The sequence below is a fragment of the Linepithema humile genome, chromosome 1 (genome assembly GCF_040581485.1).
Source record: "Linepithema humile isolate Giens D197 chromosome 1, Lhum_UNIL_v1.0, whole genome shotgun sequence".
Classification (NCBI taxonomy): domain Eukaryota; kingdom Metazoa; phylum Arthropoda; class Insecta; order Hymenoptera; family Formicidae; genus Linepithema; species Linepithema humile.
The window spans coordinates 35,776,195-35,801,657 of NC_090128.1; the positions used below are offsets into that span (position 1 = coordinate 35,776,195).

Sequence of the window (25,463 nt, forward strand, 5' to 3'; positions counted from 1 at the left end):
ATAACAAATTTTTATGTTTACAAGTTTTTTATTATGCTTTCTCTCTTTCTCTCTCTCTCTCTCTCTCTCTCTCTCTCTCTCTCTCTCTTTCTCTCTCCTTTTTTGTCTTTTCTTATTGTAATATATTTTTATAGGGAAAAAATTTTTGTTGTAATTTTTTATATATTTATTGAAGAAATTATTAAATATTGTCGTTGATAATACATACAGGTGGACATACAATTAAGCTATACAAGACTGTTTATGATTTGCGCAACATAGATAAAGTATTAATAGTCGAAAATGACTTTTTTGATACATCATCTCTATATTGCCATCTTGATACTCTTAGAAACTTTTCTGTTGAAAATTAAAATAGAAACGCACTGCAATGCATAACAAGATAAACTCTTTTATGCGCTATCATAAAAAAATTTTTCTTCAATTAAATAATAAATCTTTCTAATTCACAAATTATATGTCAATTCTGCAATATAGAAATCGTTTACTTCGACGGATTCCAATTTTATGTAACGTTTGGCAAAAGCGCGTACGATTTTCCCCACATCAACGCACGAAATAATAAACATTATTGACTTTATGTATAGCAGCTTGGACGTATGTAACAGAGCAGTACATTTAGCAACCGTCACATGAAACATATAACTACGTCTAAAAATTCGCATTTTTATCGTTCACAAACCGTTTTCAACATAAGAGAAGGAACGAGGTAATATTCACCACACGTTTAATTCAGAATTATTTTTATCGAATAAACTACCAAATTTATATGAGTTAAATTAATTTCAACATACATTTTATAACATTTTCTATATCATTGCGACATTTATACTTTGTAGATCTTTTTCATCTTGAAAGCACATATTAAAATAATATTTCCGTTATGATTCTTTTGAAAATATGAATAGACCAGGTAGAAATGTACATAAATTATTTATTTGTCAAAAATAATAGAATTTCTTTAAGCAAAATTTAGAGTACATAACTTTGTTCGATCAAATAATATCTATAACTACACTTTCCAGAATGATTGTTCTAGTATAACACAACACTTGATATTTAAAAATGCATATAATATCCAACCCATTTCAATTTTGAATAGCATTAGATTTTTACAGCGATGCAAAATGCAAAAGGTATTTTTCAGAAAGCATCAAGTAAAATAAAATTTCATATAGTTTTAAAGAAGAAAAAAATAAGGATGATGGTTGCAAGAGAATCTTTGTACTATGCTTTGTACTATCCTTTGACAATACATACACCTTTTCGGAATCTGGTACATGTAACTTTACATGAATGTAAATTTAATTTCTTGCCAAAAGAGTTCGGTACATTACATCATCTACAAGAGATTACATTATCCAGTAATTATGTCGTGAATACTATTCAATCTGCATGGGAATGGTTAGAGCAAGATTTTATGAGAAATAATTTAAAATCATTGAAAATAATGCATTATGACGTAAGTTACACTATCAATTTACTCAGATATTATGATATTAACTACTAATTAACAGAAAGAAGTTTTTATTTAAAAAATGAAAAAGTCACTTTACCTTTCCACCATTTATCGTTATGTTCTTGAATTATTTTGTTATTTACAGCTACCAGAATTACCTTTACAAATCACATGTTTGAAAAATCTCACAAATTTATATATGACAAGTTTGAGAATCAGTTCTTTACCAAAGGAGTTTGGTAATTTGCCTCTTTTGCATCTTGATTTATCGTATAATAATCTTCGAGGATCTGAACAATTCGCATGGGAATGGTTAATGCAAGCTCCTATTAGAAATAATTTAAGAGAACTCAACTTAAATCATAATTATGTAAGTTATAATATTGAAAACTAAAATATTATGATGTTAACTAACAAAAATGAAATTATTCTTAAAAAATTTTCTTAAAAATGAAACATTTAAATTACATATACTTTTTATTGACAACGCATAAAAAGTCAACCATATTAATAAATTGATCTTATTTGTACACGCAAAACTTTTTATATTAAAAATTATTATGTACGGCAATAACCGCGGATCGAAAATTTGTCCTATGTTTCACATGTAAAAAACATAGTAAACATTTTTATAATTCTTTCATGATCCGCGGCTACTTCCGTACATAGTAATTTCTGATATAAAAATTTCTCCATGTATATCACTACATTACCATTACAAATTAATTAATGTGGAAAACTTACAATTCTTATACTTATTCAATGATAAGATCAAGTTCTTACCAAAAGAGTTGGGTACTTTGCCGCATCTTATGTATCTTGATCTTTCATCTAATCACCTTGGAAAGTATAATCGCAAAGCGTGGGAATGGCTAGAGCAAACTGAAGTAAAAAATAAATTGTTAGGATTATATCTGTCGGACAATCTGGTAAGACTTGCACTATTTATTTATCAAAACATCATAAAAAAAACCAAAATTATTATAAAAAAATAAAAAGGTTAGTTTATATTTATTATCTACTAATAAATTATAAAATTATTAATTATTTCTAGTTAACGGAATTACCGCCACAAATTGGAAAACTAAATGCTTTATTTACTTTATGGCTTGCTGGCAATAAGTTAAAATGTTTACCACAAAGTATCGCAAATCTCGAAAATTTAAGACTTCTTGATTTGTCCGACAATGATTTGTTATATTTACCAGGAAGTGTGTCACATTTAAAGGCGTATATATATGTTGATGGGAATCCATTTAATTTGATGATAGATGACGATAGTGATGACGATAGTGATGATGATAGTGATAATAATAGTGGTGATGATTTGACTACGAATTTGGAAGTGCCAAGTCTTGTGGATTGTTCAGCTGAAATTATCCTGAAATATGGGTTTGTTGCTATTATTTCGACGTTTCTAATTATATTTAACTGGGCTCTTGAAAAATACTGTGTAAATCAAAATTATTTCAATATTTTTTAAAATCTTGACGATTATAGATTAGATTATGCAAATTATGGTTTACCTGAAGGATTGATCAGATATATGGATAATGAAAGACATTGCCTCCTTTGTAATAATCCATGTTTTCGTTATTATGAAAAGGGCTTCATAAATTATCCTGAGTATTATGAAATATTACATATTAAATTTTATGGATCTTCAAGTATTCAGACAGCAAGTTTTGAATGTTATGTTTGTTCATCAGATTGTGCTGAAATGTTAAGGAATTAAGAATACATGATTAAATTATTAGATTTAAAATTTACAACAGAATAAAACTTGTATAAAAATATCTGATATGACCGATTTCAAAACTTTTGAATTTTATACATTCTTTGACGAGTATACATATAATTTATCGATATTTGTGGATATTATTATTTTTGTATATATTTTAAAACACAAAATTATATATATATTTAGCGATAGGATATACTATCACTACCACAAATAGATTCGTACTTGCAAATTTTTAATCAAATCAAGAATAATCAAAAATCTTAAAACATCTTGCAAACTGTTTTCATTGAAAATTTTGAAAAATCTTAATAGCTTTAACGTATTGAATTTGCATACATATGTTTGTGTGTGTGTGTGTGTGTGTGGTGTGTGTGTGTATATTTATATATATATATATATATATATATATATATACATATGTGTGTGCGTGTATATTGTATATATACATTTCTCTGTGTTATGTATATGTGTTAAATTATGTAAAATATATCACACATTTATACCACTCAAAGCATTCCAGACATTAAAGCTATCAAAATTTTTAAGATTTTCAAGATTATTTTATCGTAACAGTCTTACAAAATGTATTGAACCTATTTGATTGTTTTGACTCAAGCCTTTAACTCAAGATATTTTTACATGATTTTTATGCTGTATTACTAAGTTTATGTATCTTTTTTTTTTATAACATGCGTGATTAGTAAAAATAAAATATTAATACGTGTAATCGACATATTTCTAAGCCTTAATATCAACTGCAATATGTTTCATGAAATTAAAGTACATATGATATGCATCGATTTGTAACATTAAGAATATATTTCTTAAAAAACTAAATAATAATTTTGTTATTTTAATTTGTACACTTCAACAAAACCAAGTGTGCTAATGGAGAAAATTAATAAATTTTTTTTACATATAAATATGTTACATAACATATACTTATGTTTACATGTTTTTTATTATGCTTACTTTCTCTCTCTCTCTCTCTCTCTCTCTCTCTTTCTCTTTCTCTCTCTCTCTCTCTCTCTCTCTCTCCCTGCCTCTGTTTTTCTCCCGTCTTTTTTTGCTGTCTTTTTTTATAATATTAGTAATATATTTTTATAGGAAAAAAAATTTTTTTTGTAATTTTTTATATATTTATTGAAGAAATTAATAAATATTGTCGTTGGTAATACTCGATGTATCTGGAAAAAATAGTCGGATTAATTAAAAGATGCTCAACGGATGTACCATTATTATTATCAAATGGAGTAAAAAAGTTTCTCAGGTGCAGCATAATGTCATTATCACTTTGATAAAATTTTTAAATTAAAGTTGCTTTTCATACAATCGTATATTCTTGTGTCAATAATATCACGCGAAACAAATAAACATTTAATTGAGGTTATACTGTAGTTTTAACGTCGACAACGGAACAGTACTTCTAAAACATTTAAAACTTCTTTTGAACAGATCATTGTGTTTTGTTGTAAGTTGAATAGAAGTTTATTGGCAATAACGCTCTACATTTTTTTATAAATACAACAGAAGAAACAGAAGAAACATAATTTAAATATTGAAAATAACATTAAATAAGATTTTTGTTCAATGCATTGGGAGTTAAATAGGACATTTATTTTATACAAAGTACATTAATATCAACAATTTTTAATATTTTCTGTAATTTTCGCAAAACTTGACATCTTTTTTATTCTAGAAAGAAGGATATCAAACATTGAACAAACAGAGTTTATAACTTTTTCTTCAAATTAGTAGCTCAGTGGTACGAGATGAAGGTATGATTATAACAATATTAAAAATAAAAAATGTAGTCAGTTTTTAAGAAAAGAAATAAAAATACTAACTGTAAGAAAATCTATTTACGATTGCTACACAATTGTCGCAACTGTTCAAAATTTAATAAATTTAACATTGGAGAGAAATAACATCTTTTTTTTGCCAAAGGAGCTAGATACTTTGTCTCACTTTCCGTCTTTTATTTTTTATTTTTATCTTTTATTTTTGCTCAATTATTGTGCAAAATTCACTCGATCTACAAATGGAATCTGGAAATGGCTCAAGCTATTCTCTATTAGAAATAATTTATTATGCTTAAACATGAATCACAATTTTGTACGTTAAACAATGCAATATTAAAAAATTATGATATTTACTAAGTATAATAACATTATTATTTGAAAAAATAAAACATTTCGTCAGCGTGATTCTTGTAGTGAAGTTTAAAAAATCACCGTTTCCTCAGCAGAAAAATGCACTGGAATATTATAATTCATATATTATGTGGAATATTTGGCACACACACACAAATTAACTTTTATTCTATTTAGATTCTATACATGCCAACGTACTATTTATTTATTCATTATTTATTAATTTAAGTAAATAACACATTTCGTCAATTATTGAATATTATTTATGTGAAGAAGTCAAATTATTGTAATATGTTTTTTAATCGTGGATTGAATAATCAACTTTATGACATACAATTAAACTATACAAAACTGTTTACGATTTGCGCAACATAGATAAAGTATTGATATACGAAAATGACTTTTTTGATACATCATCTCTATATTGCCAGCGCTTGATACTCTTATAAATTTTTTTGTTGAAATATCAAAAGAGAAACACGCTGCAATGCATAACAAGATAAACTTTTTTATTCGCTATAAAAGAATTTCTCTCTTTCTTTCTCCCTCTCTTTCTCTTTCTCTCTCTCTCTCTCTCTCTTTCTCTCTCTCTCAGTGGCACATTTACGGGTGCATATAAATGTTGATGGGAATCCATTTAATTTAGATGACGATAGTGACGATGATTTGCCTACGGTGCCTACGAATTTGGAAGTGCTAAGTCTTATGGAATGTTCAACTGACATTATCCTAAAATCTGGGTTTGCTGCTATTATTTAAATGTTTTTAATTATATTTAATTTGACTCTTGAAAAATACTGTATAAGTCAAAATTATTTCAATATTTTTAATAATTTTGACGATTATAGATGGAATTACACAAACGTATTACGTAAAGTATTTGTCAGATATTTGGATAATAAAAAATATTGCTTCTTATGTGAAACTCCATGTTTTCGTTATTATGAAAAACGCTTCAATTAAATTTTTATAAGTATGTTTCAATGCTGAATGTTAAATTTAATGTATCAGAAAATATTTCCAATGCATGGTTTAAATGTTATGCTTGTTCATCAGAATGTGCTGAAATAATAGCTGATATGGATTTAAGAAGGTATGATTAATTTATTATATTTAAAATTTACAACAACAAAATGTAACTTATATAAAAATATCTGATATGACCGATTTTAAAACTTTTGAATTTTTTATATTCTTTGACGAGTATACATATAATTTATCGATCTTCGTCGATATTATTATTTTTGTATACATTTTAAAACACAAAATTATATATGTATTTATTTAATAATGTGATTTCAAAACTTACTTGCAAATTTTTAATCAAGCCAAGAATAACTAAAAATTAAAAATTTTAAAACATCTGACTGTTTTAATTAAGAAGTTTGAAAAATCTTGAAAGCATGAAAGTCTTAAAGAAGGATTTTGGCCCATGATGTGGAACCAAAACTACAAATGATTTCTTATAGATTTTATACCGTAGAATCACGTGGTAAAGTCTGTTTTCCTCTAGACAGCGGAGAAAGTACGGAAAAATTGATAAAAAGACCATGAAAAATGCAATTTCCCGAGTTGATTGAAGTTTGAAACGTTCTTGGAGCGATTTTTTAAAAATGATTTGTCGCTCTTGTTCTTTTGCAGAGAGAAAGTTTCGAGACTAACAAACAAAGTACAAAAAAGACCGATCCGATACATGCGTCGGAAGACACCCTTATACCCGAAAAACCACCCTCAAAATTACTTAAACAATTCTCGCCAAGCTAAAAATGATTTGTCGCTCTTTTCATTCTGCACAGAAGAAGTTCCGAAGCTCTCACACGACATGCAAAAGAGACCGATTCGATATATGCGTCGAAAGACACCCTTATACCCGAAAAACCACCCCCAAAATTACTTAAACAATTCTCACCAAGCTAAAAATGATTTGTCGCTCTTCTCCTTTTGCGTAGAGAAAGTTCTGAGGCTCTCACATGACATACAAAAAAAACCGATTCGATACATGCGGAAGACACCCTTATACTCAAAAAACCACCCCAGAGTGCCTAAAAAATTCTCGCCTAGCAAAAAATAACTTGTCGCTTTTCTCCTTTGGCATACAGAAAGTTCTGAGGCCCTCATACGACATGCAAAAAAGTACGATCCGATACATGCGTCGGAAGACACTTTTAGCTTGGCGAGAATCGTTTAAGTGATTTTGGGGAGGGTTTTTCGAGTGTAAGGGTGTCTTCCGACGCATGTATCGGATCGGTCTCTTTTGCATGTCGTGTGAGGGCCTCGGAATTTTCTCCGTGCGGAATGAAAAGAGCGACAAATCATTTTTAGCTTGGCTAGAATTGTTTGAGTGATTTTAGGGGTGGTTTTTCGGATATGAGGATGTCTTCCGACGCACGTATCAGATTGGTCTTTTTTGTACTTTGTTTGTTAGTCTCGAAACTTCCTCCCTGCAAAAGGACAAAATCGACAAATCATTTTTAAAAAATCACTCCAGGAACGTTTTAAACTTCAATCAGCTCGAGAAATTGCATTTTTCATGGTCTTTTTTCAATTTTTCCGTACTTTCCCCGCTGTCTAGAGGAAAACAGACTTTACCACGTGATTCTACGGATAAAATCTATAAGAAACCATTTGTAGTTTTGGTTCCACACCATGGGCCAAAATCGACTAATTTTTAACATCCTTCTTTACACTGAAAAAAAAAATCAATGATAAAATAAACTATAATTGCATGGTAAAAAAATTATAGTCGGAATACTCATTTTTATAGTAAATTCTACTATAATACTAGTTATATAACCTTATTCGCATAGTTCCGAGAAATAATAAAACTTTTTACTATCAATTTTAGTGAAATTATAATTATTTCAACTATTTTTTTTTTTCAGTGTATATTCATGTGTGTTTGTGTATATGAATGTGTGATAATTTACGAAAATAATTTCACATTGATATCATTCAAGATATTGAAGACATTAAGATTTTTAAAACTTTTAAACTTGTCAAGATTCTTTAATCATAATAGTCTTACAAGAAGTATTGAGTCTTCTCGATTTTCTTTACTCAAACCTTTATAATTCACAGGGCCGCATTTATACTTTTAGAGGCCCTAGGCGCAACATGATTATGAGGCCTCAAAAGAACAAGTCTATTTTAGTTAATCAAATTCATACGCATTTTTTTTAAGTGTTTATTGAAAATAAAAGTCGACATGCATTACATAATGTAAAAAAGCAAAATTTAATAAACAATTACCGCTTACAAATTTTTCAGCGGCCTCTAGATTTTATATTATGAATTTAATATTTAAAAGTAAGTATTTTATTTTGCAACAATAACTAGGATATTTTTAATTTTGTCATTTGTGAGGAGTAATATTTTAAAATGAGGCTCCAGCTTGCGCCTAATACGCCTTATGGTAAATGCGGCCGTGTGAAGAATAAAAGCTAGAATAAAAGCTAGTATTTCAGCCTGATTTTTAGTTTTATTCAATTGTACAATAAACCATCTTTATTCTTATGCATTATCGCGATACGATAATTTTACTATTACTTAAAAATGGACGTTAATATGCATGATTAAGTTTAAATGTGGCAATACAAATATTACAAATAAAAATAAAAATTATATTATTTCATAGTTTCACTATCTTAAAATAAGTAGGCAAAAGATTTAGATTAAATGATTCATCATCTTTAATCCTGAAATATGTGGACTTTATGTTGCACGATTATTGAATGTATTTATTTTTGCTTGAATTAATTTTATCTGAATTATCTTTCCTAGCCTATCCATCTATGATCCCATGGTCTAATTCAGTGCTCGAAATTGGTTGTACATTTTAAGCGATTATTGTATGTGAACGTCTATTTTCTCTTCTAACCACGCGCGCTGCAGTAGTAAAAATCAGCGCTGCCAAACGTTATGAACGCTATTATCCGAAAGAACAAATAAAGTGGTTCTTCTAATCATCAAATTTTCATAATCAGAGTGCTTGCAAAAGAAGAACCGCTTTATTTGTCGAATAATACCAGTGACGCCAGCTTTGAAACGCAAGTAGCAAGCAGCATGAATGGAGACGTCCTTTGTTAATTTTCTTGCAGGTTTTTAAGATGTCTTCTTTTAATTTTTTAGGACGTTTGTTTTCAAAAACGGACCATTTACCGAACAGAATTATGAATCATAATTTATTTTCGCAATAAAATAAATGTTTTCCAATTCAATATTAAGATAGAATAATTTTGGATAAAACAAAAAATAATAAAATATGATTGATGCTCGCAATATACATCAAAATAAATGTTTTTTAAATAAATAAAACATGCGATCAATAAAGCACACTTGTAAAATGCACTAAAATCATTGATTTTTGCTTAATCAAATTAATCAACAAATAACCGTAAAATTTAATTTTATTAAGTTCTACGCTTATGACAAAAATAAATTATACGCTCATTTATTGAATAGCTCTTTAAATATAATAGCTCTTTAAATATTATTTCCCAGAAAATCTATTTTTATTCTCACATTCCTTTTTAGATAGTTTATGCAAAATATATTATACATTGATTGATATTTTTATATAAAATATAATATATATGTAGAATTCTGATAGAATCTTTGCTTTTCGATGCATCAGTTGCATTTATCAGTAATCTGTTATCGCAAGTTCGCTAAAAGGAAGTGGTGTTTGCCTTTTACCACTTGTGGTTACTTGAAAATATTCTGACAATTTCAATAGTTTAAGACGAAAACAGCACAAAATATTTCTATAGAAAGCTTCATGTTACTATTTTTTTTTAATTTAAATTAGATAAAAAAATGCAAATTAAATTTCTCAAAAACAATAAATAGATTGCGATTCGTTTAAATGTTGTAATTCATTCATACATATTCAATATATGCGAAAGTAATTATTTTATGTAATAACTTAGTATAAAGATTAATGCTTGTGTGAAAGCTAGAATAGATGCGTTAACATTATCTCTTTTTGCGAGTCAGATGCTTTATGTCGGGAAAGTAATCATATTGCGCGATTCACTATTTTTAGATAGTTGTAATAGCAATGTCTCAAGAAAATTAATATGTCTCTCAAATGTCAAACAATCTTAAATTCTATGCCATTCTAAAATTTTGTTATAATTCTATTAACGTGTTTGTGTTTCAAAAGTTTGATAGTTTAAATACATATGCAATCTTTAAGAAGTAAGTGATATACGATATAAAGATACGTGATGATTCATGAGACATTCACAATTTTGGTTTGTCTCGTTTCTATTGAAAAGTTGCCGCATAATAAGTTTGAGATTTAAAATCTAGTTAAAATGTTGCTTTGAGTTATATAAACGACGCTTATCAATTATTTGAATATATTGTGTAGAATAAATATAGATTAACGACATATTTTTGTAAAATACAAATTACTTTACGAAAAATAAAAATAAGATCATACGTAATCCAGTTATATAATATTATAAACATTTACTTATCAACCTTCCCCATTTTACAAATAAGTAGCATGTAATATGTGTAATTGATGATAAAACTGTTTAATATTCATGTTAGTTTAATATAAAATGATATAAATATAAAAGTTCCGTAGAATCGTCATTTCCTGATTCGTCAGTTGCGTTAGTAGATAGAGGATTTGTTATCGCGGATTCACTAGAAGGAAGTCAAGTTCCTTTCAACCACTTGCCGTTTCAAATCACTGTCGTCCAACAGTCTGACTAGTAAACGGAAACAAGACACATTACTTCGACACAAAATCTCTTATTAATATATTGTTTGTTTAACTTAAATTAAATTCATGACTAAAGCACAAGTCGTTTTCCTTTAAAAAGTCGTAATTGATCTTTTCAAGTATATTTGATACACAAAATCGTGCAGTAATGTGACATTCAGACTTTGCTGTGATAATATAAAACAAGTTGATAAGTTATAGTGTGTGTGTGTGTGTGTTTTTATTTTATTATATTATTTTATCAATATCGTTTTTGATAATTGTTCGATTTTTAAATGGCGCATATAATCTGTTCACAATGAAAGAAACGACGATAACCGTATTGATGTTTACTTTTCTCGCGTGTCAAGTGTTACACATTTTTGGAAAAGTGATTGTATTGCGCGGTGCGCCAGAATCAAACTCACAATTAAGAACATTAATATGTCTCTCAGAAGATGATGGCAGCGCTCTTGTATGGAATCATTTAATATGGAATGCAGAATCTGTAAAACCTAATATACGTAAGTTGTCAAAACAAAAACAATCGGTTTTACATTTTTGTGATCAAGTAGATACAGTATTTGCAAATTTAATAACAAATTTTTTTTATTGCAAGCATCTAATATTTGATTAAATATTAGAATTTTGTTAATGTCTATTAAACACTCATTCGTAAAATAATTTTATTATATTATTTGCAATATAATACACTTACTATAGATACGCTATAATTTCAGTGGCTTTTAGCAAAAATGCATTTAATAATAATAAAATAGACTGCAAAATGAACGATTCCGAAGGTTGTTTAAAATTATGGTCAAGCAAAAACTGGACTATTACAAATTCCTTTGCAACGCCTATGGCCCTAGTATTTGATCAACGATGGGAAGGTAAGAAATTTCTACTTGGAAAAAAGTCGCAATATTTACGACAGTAATATTACAAAATGCATGTCGATTTATCAAACATACCAATACTAATTAATTATTTACATCAAAGATATGTATCTATACTGCCGGTTAAAAGTTTTTTAAACAAAAAATATAGTTGAATTTATTGCTTGATACTGTGTAATTTTTTTTAATCCATGTAACCATACTTAAAATAAATATTTTCAAAAATGTATTGATATATATTCTCTTTAACGGGTTAACGGAAATAGAATCCAAAAAAATACTTACGGAAAAAATCCAAAAACTTTTGACCGATAGTGTATATAACTTATAGTGCTGTCAATATCTTCGAATACCCGGGTATCCGAGATAACCGGGTATTTGAAATATGACAATTATACATACATACTGCATTGTAATTGCATTGCTAATACAAAATTATCGCATATAATCGTATTACATGTAACAAATAACATTATAAAAATTTACAATTTATAATTTACTATTTATATTATTTTAATAAGAGTAATACGATTATATGCAATAATTCTGTATTAGCAATGCAATTGCAATGCAATATGTGTGTGTAATTATTATATTTTGTGTACCTAGGAACCCGGATAGCTAAATATTACCAGAGATAATCGGATTACTCGGGTAATACCCGACTATCCACATACCCGAGTATACCTGGTTCTAAATGACAACACTAATAAATTACTGTAAAAATTTTCAGAATTTAAAGAATATGAATTTAGTTCTCAGTATGAACATGTTGGCTCTATACAAACTTCTGCAGTACTTTCGTTTTCGATCCGTGCACAAACAGATCTACATATATTGTTTTGCAAAGACAAATACTATAAGGAAAATCTTTGCTATTGGGTCATAATAGGCGGTTGGGGCAATACAAGATCTGCCATCCGAAAATGTTCACAAGGATTGGATTTTCTGAAAGATACTCGCAGATCATGGCCAGTTCCACCATGTGCAGATATATTATCTCAAATTAATGTAAGATACACAAATTTCTTATAATCAAAATCACACTTTTACATAATTAAAATATTTTTGCATATATTATATTCTCAAAGAAACACTAATCAATGCTTCTTATACGTTATATATATATATATATATATATATATATATATATATATATATCTGTATATATTGTTACAATAATGATTTAAAAATAGAACACAATCAACTAACTTATTTCTAAGTTTTATATACACTCATCTAATTAAAAATTAATAATTAATACAGCACACGCCATTATCTGCCAGCGAATGGCGATCATTCGTCATTACGTTAAATTCTGTGACTCGTAATATTACCGTTTATGATACGGATAATATGATTATGACATATGTGGACAAAGAAGAATTGAAAAAAAACAGAACAATTGAAAGATTGGATTATCAAGTATTTATTCGAAGCACTGATAAAATGTTATTCCGCTTTCATCAATGTGGGTGAATAAATTCTAAACTTTCAGTTAATTAAAATAGTTTCATATACAGCGATAAGAAAAAAAAATTATCCACGAATATCTCTTTTAGACAATTTTCTGCACACGACTACTACAGGTGCAAACTTAACGAGTCCCATCTTAAAAGTCAACAGTACAACGGTATGCATACAAATGTTTATCGGTCTCTGTGCAGAGTGCGATGCACAAGTATTCTTACGTGATTCTACAAGTAATGAAGTGTTAGAGATGGTAACGGCAAAAGGTGGTAACGGCTCATTAAAACCCGCAATTCATGGCTTGCCTACGTGGCAATCAGTCAAAATCAAGAAAAATCTTACATCGACTAGTAGCTTAGTTGTTCAAGTGATTCCTAAACTTAGCACAATCACCTCGAATCCGCTGTGGGCCATAGCGAATGTTCGTCAATGTCCTTCAACTGGTACGAATCTTTAACTTCTAGTTTTTTTATACTTATAAACATCAATTTCTTGCTTTGTATATTCGTTACATATTGTTAATTTATTTCTTTTTAGTATCTTGGAGAGAGAGTTCCATTCCTACTAATCAAAAATTAGTGAAAGAAGATAATTTGGAAGAGTTTCTAACATGTCAGAAACTGTTTTATAATGAACATACCGTTGTGAATGCTATACTTTTTGCTACAGAAGATGTTGCATTAGGTAATAATTAAACATTTGTCTTAATATATATACATTTTTTAAATAAAATTATCATCATTATTCATAAAATATTTGTGCAATTGACGTAGTACACAAATAAAATTATATTATAATAAATAAGATTACACTTTCTTTCAGATGATGAAAATTGTGAAAATAGAAAGCTAGGACCGCTATGCTTATTTACTTGCAAATATAGTACGTTTAATCGCACTGACTGCAAGGAAAATGCAATTTGTTACAAAAACGGTTGCACATGTTTTCCAGGTTTTTCAGGACCCACATGTTCTAATCGTAAGTAATGTATAATATTCTGTTGTTTGTTATTGTTATTTTTTTATTTATACACGAAGCTTGTATACATTTAACAGTATTAATTGCTTTCTTCAGCTTGTGGACCAAATAAATATGGACATAACTGCAAAAAAACGTGCGGTTCATGCAAAAAAATTAATCCTATGTCTGCAATTAGTTCTGTGGAATCAAATCTATGTGACAAAACAACTGGCGCATGTCTTAAAGGGTGCAAAGTAGAAAACGAAAAATTATACATACGCCCTTTGTGTAAAACTGGTAACATTTTTCGATATGTAGTATGCCAATTTCAAATTATATTTAAAGATAAAATATTTATCATTATTGAGATAATTTATAATGCTGTAATGCATAATATACTATATACTTTCTCAAGCCATAGACGCTTCAGTCTTGCCTGTAATCAACTATACAAGCACTACGAATATCCGAGCCACAGTTCCTATAACATGGAAAGATGAATACAAGAAAGATGAAATTAAATATATCTTTTACATTATAGAAAAAGTAAGTAAATATTACACCTTTTAATATTTTAAGCGATAAAATTTTTTTAGACTTTAATAATTAAACAAAATTTAAAATAAATACTAGCATTTCAAAAACAATATTTAAAAAAAAGCAAAAACAATTTAAAAATTGTAAAAGTTTTTTTATCTAATATTATTTAAAAGAAAATAGAAGGCCATATACAATTTTCCAATTTATTTTTTACAGCAACAATTAAATAAACAAAATTGTATAAATATTTCTTGTTATTACTCAGAATGGAGTAATATACTCCCAAATACGACGTATGTAATAGGAAATTTTGAAAATTTAAAATCTAATACTGAATATAAAGTCCGCTACGTGATACGTGTTGGAGTTTTGTCAGTAGCAAGCAATTGGCAAGAAGCTGAGACTGATTGCAATCGTAAGTTAATATTTATTATTTATATAAGTTTGTGCAATACATGTTTAAACTAAAATTTGCATATACTTTGTTATGTCCAATATACTATGCCACATTCTTCAAAATTATTAAATAAGATTATTATTGTTTTATATTACAATGATGTAAAGTAATCAGTTATTTCAAGTATGTGTGGTTCAATAAATAACGACATAAAAAAAGGAATGTAAAAATTCACAAACTAAATATGTAAAAACCGAATCATTACGATTTACAACATTATTATTAGTAATTTTTTAATAATAATACCAATCTAGCTTCTTTATAAAGTTTTGTATACATTGTTTAAAGTATTTTGTAATTATTTAGCGACTCAAGACTTCAATGTAACGACAGAAGAAACAAGCCTGATGATTAACTGGCGAATCGACAAACAAGTACGTAGATACTTCACTAACCAGTTCTTGCATTTAGTATATTTGATTTTTAAATATTTTTAATAGAATCTAACTTGTTTTCTGCTTTTCTATGCCAGCAATTATATCCATGTCCGGCAAATAAATATCACCTCATAGTGAACCGTGTTGATAAATTGGAGCAAATTGTTAATGAAACTGCTACATCTTTTCCTTATAAAGTATCATCTTTAACATCACACACTTTATACAACGTAACCATATTTTATAAAGATCAAACATTATTTTTCAAGGAAATACATACACTTGAAGGAGGTGAGTTAAATAATATTAAAAAAAAACATATATATACAAAATATAAAATGCATTTATTCACATGCATTTGCACATATAATCGTTGTAAATGCATTGTACAAATATCAACAGTTCCATCTGAAGTATTAGATTTTCACACAACTCTGCTATCCAACAATAACATAACTCTAACTTGGAGGGCTTCAAAAGAACCAAATGGAAATATAACACAGTATCATATAATGTTAAAAGTAAGTATAATTTTTTTTCACATTTAGTTTATAACAGTATAGCTTTTATAAATATAAGCCAAAAGACCACTTTAATTTGATATTTATTCAGCCAACTTGCAACGAACTTGCATTACTCACGTAAATAACTTTTTAATGCCAGATTCAAGAATACTACGGCTGTACGGATGTCAGTGAATTTCAATCAAGTAATCATACTATTGAAAAATGGACAACTCACAGAACAATCACAATATCGAATTTACAGCCATATGCAAATTACAGGGCACAAGTTACAGCTCACAATTCGCGACATAGCGGCACAAGTACAAACATAACTTTTGAGACAAAGGAATCCGGTACATAAGCACATTCGTATTATTTATCACAAATATTAATACTCGATATCGAATAACAATGATCATAGTTAATATCATCAATAAAGTTAATTTGTTTAATTAATTATTTATTAATTTTCAATAACATCACAAAAATCTATTTGTAACAAAAGAATATGTACATATATCTTATTAAAAGTAAAAATATATGTATATATGTTTATCACATTAAACAATAACAGTCATCAATTCAATAGAGATACCAACGGAGACATTTGGCCCATTGACTTTATCTACGAAATCGATATTGTTGTGGAGTAAACCTGAAGATTGCAAAACGATTTCGGGACGATTAAAGGCGAGAATAAAAATAGACGGCGTGAGCGACGCTGTCAAAAATTTCAGTTTTGTGAGTCAAGCCCAGCCCAGTCAAGACCAATTAAATTATTTTGATTTAAAAAAGATATCAGAACTTTATGGCGCTGAACAATACATGGTAAGAGTTTATGTAGTAAGAGATGAGAACAGTTCGGAAAATGCTTCCGCTTATCAAAAACGTTTGTTTACACTTCCGCCAACAGGTAAATTTTTTATTAATTAATTATTAAATTGCTTTATAATTTGCTTCACAAATATAATATGATGGAAATAACAGCTCCACCTCCGATAACTAATCTGGATGTTGTGGAAATTGATACCCGCCATCGCCGTGAAATCATACATTTGAGATGGAAAAGTCCAGTTCCACCTACGAATGGAAGGTTGAGACATTACGTCATTCGAATCTGTAATTTGTTTTATTTAAGCTGCTTTAACCAATATGAAGTTAATGTTAACAACACCTGTGACCTGTGGGATGATTACATCTGCGCTACTATAGGTTCTACACATTTAGAAATTCAGGTAAAAAAAAAAATATTTTTTGCGTGCTACAAAAAATCGCGCGTGTGTGTTTCATAAATGTGATGTAATAAACAAAAATTATCTAAGAAAAAATATATATATATATAAAGTTAATACAATTTGAAACAAATTTTACAGATTTTAGCCTACAATATAAATGTTACTGAATCAAGTGTTCCCGTTTATGTTACCGAAACAATGCTACATAATACAAGTAAGACTTTATCATTCAACAAAACTTGAAAGCTTAGTATATTGTGAAATTTCAAATGCGTTTTAAATTAAACATAGACTATAGTTAAACTATAATTTTTGTATATAATTATATTTTACGATTTTCTTACTATAATTAACAAATCCATGTCATGATTATTTGCTATATAATTCAGAAAATGCTAAAAAAGCATTATGCTTATCATTTATATAGCTAATATTATACGAATCAAAAAAACATTAAAATATGACTAAATTAAATTTATTATTGTCTCGATTAGACAATATTGTGACCATATAATTTTTCAGCACCAGATACACCTGGGAATTTCACTTTGACAGTCAAGAACAATAGTATAATTGACGTAAAATGGGATCATCCTTGGAAGACAGGCAGACACTTGCAGTATTTTCTTATTCAAATACATAAAGTTTTTTCAAATTTGACGAACAACATTTCAATAGTATCTGATATAAAAGTCAAAGTTCTAGTCAAAAATTATGAGCGTTATTATAAACAAGAATTATATTTGTTTCCATCAACGCTGTATAATATTCACATTCAAGCTGTGACAATAGCAAACAAATCTAGCAGCACTAGTACCAAAATATTGCAAACACCTACCACGATCGATTTTGATGGCAATCTGATGGCAGACGTAAAGAAATTTGATTCCACGATATCATTAAAGATTCCGCCTGTCCTAAACGATACGCAATATAGCAGAATACACATCATAGTAAAAGGACCTAAAGAACCTTGCAAACATTTAGAAGTGCCTCCAATTTTAAAAACGCAAATAAACATAAAGATTAATGAAAGTGCTTGGCAAGCTGCAGAAGGTTCGGTATGTACATGTCATAGAATTACAATATATATAACTATTATATTTATAAAAAATTTTAGTAAAAAATAAACTTTCAGTAATAATTAGGTAAGTGCAGTTATAAAATTAAGGGAATTTATTTGATATATTTATAACTATAATTTATTTAATATATTTAGGATTAAAGTTTATTATAACATACATATAACTGCAATGCTAGTAGCAATGATATTGTTTTGTTTATTTACAAAATTAGATATTTTCAATGTTTGTTTTTTAATTGGCGACAGATCAGCGAATTCGCTAACCAGGAATTTATTGTTGGCAACAATAAAACTTACGGTGATGCTACGAATTGCCCACTAAAACCTGAAGGATCGTATAATATAACAGTTGTCTTAATTGAAGGGAATTTAACTGTTATACGGACTGCGTTTACAATATTAAAACGTGAAAATACAACAAAGCTTGATGATCCTGTTGATCCTGTTGATCCGATGCGTCACGAAGTGTGGTTTATACCAATAATATGCTTGATTCTAGTAGGCGCAACTTTTTATTTCTATCGAAGGTAATGATCTTTTCTTTACTTTTTATAAAACATTCGAGTATTATATTCTCGATGCATATATTTATTAATACTTATTAAAGTGTAAGTGATTTAAATAAAATTATCTGTTAGATAAAGTGTTGATTACATACAGATTATCTATATTTTTGCTGTAATCTGTTGATTTTGATAGGAGAAAGCAGCAATTAACTAAGCGGTTAGTACTGCAAAATGAGATAATTTTGCCGCAAAACATTGAAAATTTCGTGCATGAAAATCGTGAAGGCGAAACAACATTTGTGATATCAACTTCAAAGCCAAATTTATCGATGCCTTCCAACTGGCAATCTTCGTCATCGGTAACCGCTTCGGAAATATCATTGAATGCATTCGAGAATATCAAAGAGAAGATGAAAATGGCGTCCTTAATCAAATTGAAAGATTTTGAGGATTACGTCAGAGAGGCGATACAATCCGCATTGCTGGATAAACAGTACAGAGTGAGTCTCAAATTTTGTTTACAAACTTTTAAGTATTTATTAAGTATTTTATGCCGGAATTTTTTGAAAAATTTGATAATTGCATATGAAGTATACATTAACTATGTTGAAATCCTTATTATATAAAAATATAGAGCAAAATTTTGTCATTTAACAAATATTACTCTTATTCTTTTATAGCTGGTCATTACAATTTATAATTATAAGACAATATAATAATTAAATTTCGTAATTTTTCTTTAAGATGCTTCCGAAAGGTCAAACTCAGTCGTGGGATTACGGCCAATTGCCACAGAACAAATTGAAAAATCGATATGGGAATCTTATAGCATGTAAGAAATTAATGGTAGTTTTGCATTATAAAGTAACGAGTAATATTCCACATATATAGTATTCTGATTTAAATAGATGATAAAACACGCGTGAAACTGAAGAAACTTCCAGATGATCCTTACTCCGATTATATCAATGCCAATTATATTACTGTAAGTCAGTGACAAATATATTTTAATTGTAATCTTAATCAAACAAAATTCATAAGTGTGTTGACTTCCAAAAATTTTCTATAAATTGCAATTAAAAACTTTTTGAGTTAAAAATTTAATTGCAATAAAAAAAGTAATTAACTATTCATAAATTCCTTCTTTCTTATTCATTCAATTTATTGATAAAATCATCAACTTGAAGTAATTATAGATGCTATACAAAATTCACTTATTTAGACAGTTTACAAAGTTCAATAATATATGTATATAAGTTTAATATACAAACATCTTAATTATTACGTACTTATCATCAAACATTATTTCAAAGGGTTACAAGACACAGAAACGTTACATAGCGACGCAAGGACCTCTACCTAACACGGTTATCGATTTTTGGCGCATGATTTGGCAAGAAAATGTTCTTATTATTTGCATGCTGGATAACGTAAGCGAAGATGGAAAGGTATGTGCTTTTTGCTTGATACGATGTATTACAATCTACATAAAAATCATTGCATAAAAAATTTTGGAATATATAACAAAAACTGTTAAAATACGGAAGAAAAACCAGATTTAATCGTATTTATTTTCACCGCGCAACAATAAACACACGCTTTTTCAATTTTCATAAATTTTGCAGGTAAAATGTGAGCAATATTGGCCGGACATTGGCAAGAAGAAAACGTACGGCGATGTTATTGTACTGAACGCAAAGCATAATGTTTTTGCTGATTATTGCTTTAGAACTTTTCAAGTCACTTGTGGAGATGAAACTAGAAAGGTATCCATATTCTCAATCAATACCATAACCAATAACTTTTATTAAACTTTTGCTATACAGGGTGTCTGTCATAACGTGTCTCACCGAAAAGATACAAGTAGATCTCGTTATTCTGAACAAAAAAGTCCTATATCATTTTGCAAACAACCACGTAAAATTTCGAGTAATTAATTAAAAAAGATTGGCCAATAAGCGCGCAATCGGGCAGTAGGCTGACCGTAGCGGCGGTGGCGATAACGCGCGCCGTTGTTGACACATCTGGGCGTACGGCCCATCGCCTGCCCGAAACGCGCGATAGTTGCTCACGACGAATCGGGCGGAAGACGGCACAAAAAGGCAACGCATAAACAATAACTTTTCGTCTAGCGCGCTGTCGTGTCCGAGATCGCGCGCTTATTGGCCAATCTTTTTTAATTAATTACTCGAAAATTTACATGGTTGTTTGCAAAATGGTATGGGACTTTTTTATTCAGAATAACGAGATCTACTTGTATCTTTTCAGTGAGACACGTTATGACAGACACCCTGTATATATCAATAACAGATAGAACACCTGCATTACACGGTTTGGCCGGATTATGGCGTGCCATTGTATACACACTCCATAGTTATGTATTTAAAAAAATTATTGGCGACATCACCTGGAATTGGGCCCGTAGTAGTCCATTCTGGTGCTGGCGTTGGAAAAACTGGAACCATCATTCTGTGCGATGTTTGCCTCCGTCGAGCAGCAGCCGAAGAGGTAATTGTATTTCATTTCATCGTTATTTTATTTTTGCACCGATGCATCAGATTCAATATTTATTTGAAGAAATAATAATAAGAATAAAATTATTTAGTTCGTCAACGTTTTTGCTGAAATGGCATCCATTAGAAGCGAAAGAATCGACATGGTAAATAATAAGCAGCAATATTTATTAGCGCACTTGGCATTAGTGGAATGTTTGCTTTTTATCCCAATCACATTGCCGTGTAATGAGATGTTGCCGACACGAATCAACGAATTAAAAAAGTTACTTCCAATTCAACAGCAAAGGTATATCGTAATAACTTTGCTATTCGATCCTCGCGTCGATTGATAACGTAATAGAAACACAAATTATTTTTAGACTACAGAACACTGCATGGCAGAACGAAGCTCTACGACAAGTGACGACTTCACGTCCGTTATCAAAGAATAATCGTGCCAAAAACAGATTTCCAGAACTAATTTCAGGTTTGTCGAAATAAATAAGCAAAACATCAGAAATATTTTTTGTACAACATCATATTAAAAGAATTAAAATTTTTTAATTTTTGTGTAATATTTTTGACGCCATAAAAATGAAGAAGAAATTTATTTTATTCTGCAGATAAAATCGGCAGAATATATTTGAAGAAGTATCCGATATCGGACAAAAACAGCGATTATCTATCCGGTGTATATGTAGATGGAGTAAAACTTCGGGATCAATATGTAGCCACACAGCTTCCCATGTCATCAACAATTAACGATTTCTGGCGAATGATTGCCGAATTCAAAGTGGAACTTATTCTTATGTTACAATCGCCGGATCCTCAAGATCCTGTATGTGGGCATTTTTTACACATTTCAACGTATCGAGTTAATGAGAACATAATCGCAAAGAGTAAAATTTACGAAATATTTTTTATTTATTTTTCTAATACATGTCCGAGTATTTAATAAAAGCCAATAAATTAAGATAAATTAAAAATATTTTATATCCATGTTATAAATTATGATAATTAAAGAAATATATAGTTGTGTAGAGAGAAATGCAAATATCCGATTTTAATTTTTCAGACCTGCTGTGCAATTACTCCTACGAAAGGCGAGTTTAAACCAGTACCGTTCTTAAATATCACAATAAAAGAGACTGTGGAATTGGAATATTATATATCACAAAAATTGTTACTCGTTGACAATTCCGAGGTAGATTTGATTCGATTAATTGATATTTTTTGGTTGCTATTACATACTCATTCAATAAATGCATCGATGCTCTCTTTGTCTCTCGTGTAGAAACCTGCAAGAAAACAATCTGTCACAATATTGTGTTTGACGAAGTGGAAACCTGGAAGAAATCAACCACCGCCACCAATTATATCGATGGTGACTTTTTGGCAAGCCACGGAAAGAATCGCAAGAGGCGATGGGCCCATTGTTACGCTTTGCCAGTAAAAATTTAATATTATTATCAAAAATCCGAGGAAATGTTAAAATTTCTCATAATTCAAAGTTTTTCACGTCTCTTTTAGGACATAATTCATTTGTATTTTATACTTCTTTATTTTTAAACAAATAACTCTCCAATAATAAAAAATTTAACGTAAAATAATCTCTTACTACCAATTAAACCTATTGTTTTTCAAAAAATATTTTTGATACATTTGTTAAAAGAGCAAAAAAAATTAATTTTTCAGTGATGGGGTAACTGGATGTGGTCTCTATCTTGCGTTGAGTTTCATGCTGGAGCGAATGGCCGTCGACAGAGAATGCGATGTTTGCTTGGCGGTGCGAGCAATTAGACGATCGAGACCAGATTTTGTTCAATCTTTGGTAATATATTAATTTTTTATTAATAGAGAAAACGAGAGTCAATTGTGTATTTATTGTGAAAAATATACTATAAATAATAATTAAAAAATATTAATTGTAAAAATAATTATAAAAAAGTTTGTAATATGTTCAATACAGAAATATTTTATGTACATTTTAATTTATAGGAACATCTGGAATATCTATGTGATGCTGCAGTAACATATTTCAAGTGTTTTGAAACTTATGCTAACTTCTCTTAAAATATCAATCTTATACGCGAATGTGATATAATATAATATTATAATTATAAATATTACAGTTAATATATACTCATGCTTACTAATATACAACTAAATATTTTATTGTTTTTGTAATCAGATGTATGTGAAATATTATAGTGAAGAATCAGGTCCGCATTTATACTTTTGGAGGCCCCAGGCGCAACATCATTATGAGGCCTCAATAGAACAAGTCTATTTCAATTAATCAAATTCATATGCATTTTTTTTAAGTGTTTATTGAAAATAAAAGTCGATATGCATTACATGATGCAAAAGGCGAAATTTAATAAACAATTACCGCTTACAAATTTTTCAGCGGCCTCTAGTTTTTATATTATAAATTTAATATTTAAAAGTAAGTATTTTATTTTGCAACTATCAGTAGGCTGTTTTTCATATTGTCATTAGTGAGCAGTAAGATTTCAAAATGAGGCCCCAGCTTGCGCGTAATGCGCCTTATGGTAAATGTGGCCGTGATAACTCAAGATATTTTTTAATGGTTTTAATCTTATTATTATGTATATTATTATATTTTTTATAATAGCAAGCAAGGTACACACCTTGCAAGTTCTTTTGCGCAAAAATATGAATAGATGTGATACAAGCTTGACAACTTGGAGATTAATTTCTCAATATTTTTGTCTATATTTATTGAGCACAATTAAGACTGTGTGTCTTTTTGAAAAAAAAATTAATACATTTTCTCAGTAACGCTAATAACATATATAACTTTCTTGTTGTTTAATTTTAAACGACATTCGAACTTTGTATTGGCTATTCTTGCACGATTGCAGTCTTACAAAATGTATTGAAATTTTTTGATTTCCTTAACTCAAGTCTTTAACTCAAGATATTTTTGCACAATTTTTATACTTTATCATTAAGTTTATGTATTTTTATTTTTAACACACATGTTTCGTAAAAATAAAATATTAATATACGTTTAATTGACATATTTTTAAGGCTTAATATTAAGTGCAATATTTTTCATGAAATTAAAATACATATGACATCGTTTTGTGACATGAAGAATATATTTCTTAGAAAATTGAGTAATTGTTTTATTATTCTAATTTTTGCACTTTAACAAAGCCAAGTGTGCTAATTGAGTATATTAATAAATTTTTTTTACATGGTAAGTTCTGTGTAGAGTTTGAGAGTTCTGGACGCCCCCCGAAGAGTTCTAACGATAATTATTAATACTCGAAGCGCTCAGAGGCGAAATAAAAAAGTTCTCGGTGGTTGAAGATTCGGATTCGAAAAATTTCTAAGTCCTACAAAAAAAAAATTTTTTTCTCGGTAACCGGCAGTTCTGTTGAGAGTTCTGGACGCCCCCCGAAGAGTTCTAACGATAATTATTAACACTCGTAACGTTCAGAGGCAAAATAAAAAAGTTCTCGATGGTTGAATGTTCGGATTCGAAAAATTTCTAAGTCCTACAGGAAAAAAAATTTTTTCTCGGTAACCGGCAGTTCTGTTGAGAGTTCTGTATAGCCCCTCACGAGTTCTAACGATTATCCTTAAAGCTCGAAACGCTAAAATCAAAATTGAATGAGTTCTCGCTATTTTTCGTTTTCTAAGTCGAGAACTTCAAATATAATTTACGTAGTATTTCGTGCAGAACTACTTTTGAAACTTATCTAAAACTATAGAACTATTTGAAATCTACTCAGAACTATAAAAAAATTTGGATTTTTTACTTAATGGGGGGCGCCGTGAAGTTAGCCCCCCGATTTTTCAAATGGTGTTTTCTTTACTTAAAATGGCA

The 25,463-nt window shown here is 29.0% G+C and overlaps 2 protein-coding genes across 4 annotated transcripts; both read left to right on the forward strand.

Annotated features, from left to right (window-relative positions):
* Window positions 1–408: 408 nt before the first annotated feature.
* LOC137001243 (leucine-rich repeat-containing protein 39-like) lies at window positions 409–4,110 on the forward strand. 3 transcript variants are annotated; one of them, XM_067359762.1, is made up of 6 exons: window positions 409–709; window positions 1,148–1,462; window positions 1,605–1,829; window positions 2,230–2,388; window positions 2,514–2,851; window positions 2,960–4,110. In XM_067359762.1, exons 2-6 carry the CDS (start codon window positions 1,202–1,204, stop codon window positions 3,192–3,194), a joined length of 1,218 nt encoding a protein of 405 aa, XP_067215863.1. In that variant the 5' UTR covers window positions 409–709; window positions 1,148–1,201; the 3' UTR covers window positions 3,195–4,110. The 3 variants fall into 3 exon arrangements, with proteins under 3 accessions (XP_067215863.1, XP_067215861.1, XP_067215858.1); XM_067359760.1 differs by having other exon boundaries at window positions 410–709; window positions 1,137–1,462; window positions 2,960–4,109; XM_067359757.1 differs by lacking the exon at window positions 409–709 and having other exon boundaries at window positions 770–1,462; window positions 2,960–4,109.
* A 5,833-nt stretch (window positions 4,111–9,943) lies between these two features.
* LOC105667985 (receptor-type tyrosine-protein phosphatase mu-like) lies at window positions 9,944–23,958 on the forward strand. The gene is made up of 32 exons (XM_067359083.1): window positions 9,944–11,596; window positions 11,813–11,965; window positions 12,705–12,982; window positions 13,238–13,442; window positions 13,534–13,884; window positions 13,979–14,125; window positions 14,264–14,419; window positions 14,516–14,698; window positions 14,817–14,947; window positions 15,158–15,356; window positions 15,705–15,772; window positions 15,871–16,066; window positions 16,178–16,296; window positions 16,439–16,634; window positions 16,871–17,194; window positions 17,269–17,516; window positions 17,655–17,730; window positions 18,039–18,577; window positions 18,847–19,127; window positions 19,300–19,606; window positions 19,851–19,938; window positions 20,015–20,091; window positions 20,420–20,554; window positions 20,732–20,872; window positions 21,417–21,614; window positions 21,712–21,908; window positions 21,982–22,088; window positions 22,225–22,439; window positions 22,677–22,805; window positions 22,896–23,050; window positions 23,297–23,432; window positions 23,600–23,958. Exons 1-32 carry the CDS (start codon window positions 11,392–11,394, stop codon window positions 23,672–23,674), a joined length of 6,015 nt encoding a protein of 2,004 aa, XP_067215184.1. The 5' UTR covers window positions 9,944–11,391; the 3' UTR covers window positions 23,675–23,958.
* The last annotated feature ends 1,505 nt before the right edge of the window (window positions 23,959–25,463 follow it).

Excerpts from the sequence above, each read along its gene's own strand:
- LOC137001243 (XM_067359757.1), top strand. The coding sequence starts at position 1,121 with ATGCAAAATGCAAAAGGTATTTTTCAGAAAGCATCAAGTAAAATAAAA. Across the intron at positions 1,463-1,604 it reads TGAAAATAATGCATTATGAC|CTACCAGAATTACCTTTACA; the intron begins GTAAGTTACACT and ends TGTTATTTACAG. Across the intron at positions 2,852-2,959 it reads GAAATTATCCTGAAATATGG|ATTAGATTATGCAAATTATG; the intron begins GTTTGTTGCTAT and ends TGACGATTATAG.
- LOC105667985 (XM_067359083.1), top strand. The coding sequence starts at position 11,392 with ATGAAAGAAACGACGATAACCGTATTGATGTTTACTTTTCTCGCGTGT. Across the intron at positions 11,597-11,812 it reads ATCTGTAAAACCTAATATAC|TGGCTTTTAGCAAAAATGCA; the intron begins GTAAGTTGTCAA and ends CTATAATTTCAG. Across the intron at positions 17,731-18,038 it reads AACAATGCTACATAATACAA|CACCAGATACACCTGGGAAT; the intron begins GTAAGACTTTAT and ends ATAATTTTTCAG.